This window comes from Haliaeetus leucocephalus, unplaced genomic scaffold (genome assembly GCF_000737465.1).
Source record: "Haliaeetus leucocephalus isolate CR32 unplaced genomic scaffold, Haliaeetus_leucocephalus-4.0 Scaffold657, whole genome shotgun sequence".
In the NCBI taxonomy this organism is placed as follows: domain Eukaryota; kingdom Metazoa; phylum Chordata; class Aves; order Accipitriformes; family Accipitridae; genus Haliaeetus; species Haliaeetus leucocephalus.
The window spans coordinates 134,571-137,234 of NW_010973093.1; the positions used below are offsets into that span (position 1 = coordinate 134,571).

Sequence of the window (2,664 nt, forward strand, 5' to 3'; positions counted from 1 at the left end):
GCTCCGCGCCCGGGAGCCATGGCAACGCCGCCCGCACACCACCGAGACACCGCCCGCGCCGCCTAGAGAGGCGCCTCCCGCCCGCCGCTCTATGGTACCGCTTCCGGAGGACGGGACGGCGCCACCCGCTGTACGCAGGCGCCAGTTGTACACGCCCTCCGGCCCGGGCTCTGCGCATGCGCAACGCCGCAGCGGCCTAGCTGGGCCTGCAGCACCGAGCACCGCAGCCTTGCAGCGCCCAGGGAGGAGCCGCCTCCAGCGGCCCGGTGCCGCCGCCTCCAACACCCCTCTCAGCCGGCACACAGTCCTCGTATTTTATTCTCCACCGCTCACAACTCCCGCGAGTCCGTTGTGCTCCCCGCGGCTTCGCTACCGGCCCTGTCCCCCGCCGGGTTTCTCCTCAGCTCCCCGGCCAGGGCGCGGCAGGGCCCAGCGGTGCTGCAGCTGGCAGAGCAGGTCGGGCAGCAGGGAGTCCAGTAGGGCCAGGCCCTCCCAGCTGCACCGCAGGCCGCTGGGGAAGAAGCGGCAGCTGAGCCCTGGCTCTGCGAAGGAGACCACCCTCCCCACCGCCGCCATGGTACCCCCAGGGCTCACCCGCAGTCCAGGACCAGCCAACCCTGCTGCTGTAGATCCTTCGCCTCCCCCGGCACCCCGAACACGGCCTCCAGGCTGAGGTGGGGGGAGAATTGCCTCCAGCGCTGCGTGCCCGGGGTGAAGAAGGTCGTTAGTGATTTAGGGGCAGGTCAGTGCTGGGTTCCCCCATGGGTGGCTCCTCACCTCATGGGTGATGCCCTCGTCCGTGCGAAGTCCCAGGGCGAGCACCTCCTCCAGCCTGTGGGCACATGGGAGAGCTGTGAGGCGGCACAGTGAAGGAAGAGGGCGTGGGGCGGGGGGGGGCAGACACCCCCATACTCACTGCTCCAGCGGGCTCAGCACCACCCGCCTCCTGGTGCCGTGCCCGTGGCTCTGCACCTCCCGCATCCAGGCATCAGGCTCCAGCGTCTGGACACGGGCCTCCCGGCTGCGGCCACCCTCACCCCATGGCACAAACCGCCCATGCGCTCCTGCAACGGCAGTGGGGGGGGACGATGGAGTTCAGGGGGCACACACAGTCACGCACGCACCCCCCCATCAGACCCCCGTCACTCTGGCTTACCCGGCCCCACGCCGATGTATTGCTCGGCCCGCCAGTACGAGAGGTTGTGGGTGCTGAGGGCGCCCTGGGGGAGAGCATTGCATGGGGTGAGGGGGGGCTGAGCCTGCTTGTGGGGGTGGCATGGCATTGAGGGGGGGGCACGGCATGGGGGGCACCCCACCTTCCTTGCAAAATTGGAGACCTCGTAGTGCCGGAAGCCAGCAGCCACCAGCATGGCACGGGCTGTCTGGTACATGTCAGCCAGGAGGTCCTGGGGGGGCACGGGCAGGGCCCCCCCCCAGACCTGCGCCGCCAGCACCGTGCCCCGCTCCAGCGTCAGCTGGTACAGGGAAACGTGGTCGTCGCAGAGCCCCAGTGCCGCCTCCAGCCGCCGGGTCCAGGTGTCCTGGCTCTGCCCCGGCAGCCCGAAGAGGAGGTCGATGGAGGTTCGGCCGGGGAAGAGCCCCCGCGCCGCCTCCACGGCCCCCCGCGCCTCCGCTGCCGTGTGCTCCCGGCCCAGCAGCCGCAGCTCTGCGTCGTCCAGAGACTGTGGAGGGAGTGCAGTGGCAGTGGGGGGGCACGGGGAGCTGCGGCGGACAGGACGAGGGAGAACCTCTCTCACCTGGACGCCGATGGAGAGGCGGTTGACGCCAGCTTCCCTGAAGCCGGCGAGGCGCGGTGTGCCGGCAGAGCCGGGGTTGGCCTCCAGCGTGACCTCGGCGCCGGCGGGGAGGTGGGCAGCCCCCGCGATGGCCTCCAGCACTGCTCCGATGGTGCGGGGGCTGGCCAGGCTGGGGGTGCCCCCTCCGAAGAAGACAGAGGTGATGCTGTAGGGCAGAGGGTGGGGAGGCTGCGGGCAGGTACCCAAGGGCCCCGCGCCCCCCCAACCCGAGACCTCCCCAAGCACCCACCTCTGCACCTGGCTGAGGTGGAGCAGGGTGCGTGCCTCCCGCACCAGGCAGGCGCGCACGGCCGCCTCGTCCACCGCCGGCACCACGTACTTGTTGAAGTTGCAGTAGGAGCAGCGCTTGCGGCAGTAGGGCCACTGCGGGCACGGGATGCCGTGGGGGATGGCTGCACCCCCAGGTACCCTACTTTGGGGAGGGGGACAGCCCCATGCACCGGCCCCGGTGCTTCCCACCTGCCCCAGGGGCACAAGGTGCGTGCCCCGTGGGTGCCTCCCCCCCTTCACGTGGATGGCTCGGGGACCCCCCAGGTGTGCTCCATGACATGTGCAAGGCCAGGATGCACCCCCACGTGTGCAAACCCCAGGGTCCTGCATGCACCCCCACGTGTGCAAGCCCCGTGGTCCCACGGTCGCTCCCCAATGTGTGCAAGCCCCGGAGTCCCAGGTGTGCCCCCCACGTGTGCAATCCCCGGCGTCCCTCCCCTAAAGTGTGCAAGCCCCAGGTGCCCTACCCGCTCCCACCACGTGTGCAAGCCCGGGGTCCCCGTGCACCCCCACGTGTGCAAACCCGGGGGTCCCTTGTACACCCACGTGTGCAAACCCGGGGTCCCCGTGCCCCCCC

General features: G+C 70.7%; 2 protein-coding genes across 2 annotated transcripts in view; both read right to left on the bottom strand.

Moving 5' to 3' along the window:
- MYCBPAP (MYCBP associated protein) overlaps positions 1-178 on the bottom strand; it is an 11,831-nt gene extending 11,653 nt beyond the window's left edge. Inside the window, exon 1 of the mRNA XM_010579460.1 lies at positions 43-178. Coding sequence (XP_010577762.1) covers positions 43-178 — 136 coding nt within the window. The remainder of the gene's footprint in view (positions 1-42) is intronic.
- A 191-nt stretch (positions 179-369) lies between these two features.
- The window catches only part of RSAD1 (radical S-adenosyl methionine domain containing 1), a 2,532-nt gene continuing 237 nt past the window's right edge, over positions 370-2,664 (bottom strand). The window contains exons 2-9 of the mRNA XM_010579461.1: positions 2,047-2,180; positions 1,758-1,962; positions 1,317-1,682; positions 1,157-1,220; positions 917-1,064; positions 778-832; positions 595-698; positions 370-511 (exon numbers count right to left, since the gene is read on the bottom strand). Of these exons, the coding sequence (XP_010577763.1) occupies positions 370-511; positions 595-698; positions 778-832; positions 917-1,064; positions 1,157-1,220; positions 1,317-1,682; positions 1,758-1,962; positions 2,047-2,180 (1,218 nt within the window). The remainder of the gene's footprint in view (positions 512-594; positions 699-777; positions 833-916; positions 1,065-1,156; positions 1,221-1,316; positions 1,683-1,757; positions 1,963-2,046; positions 2,181-2,664) is intronic.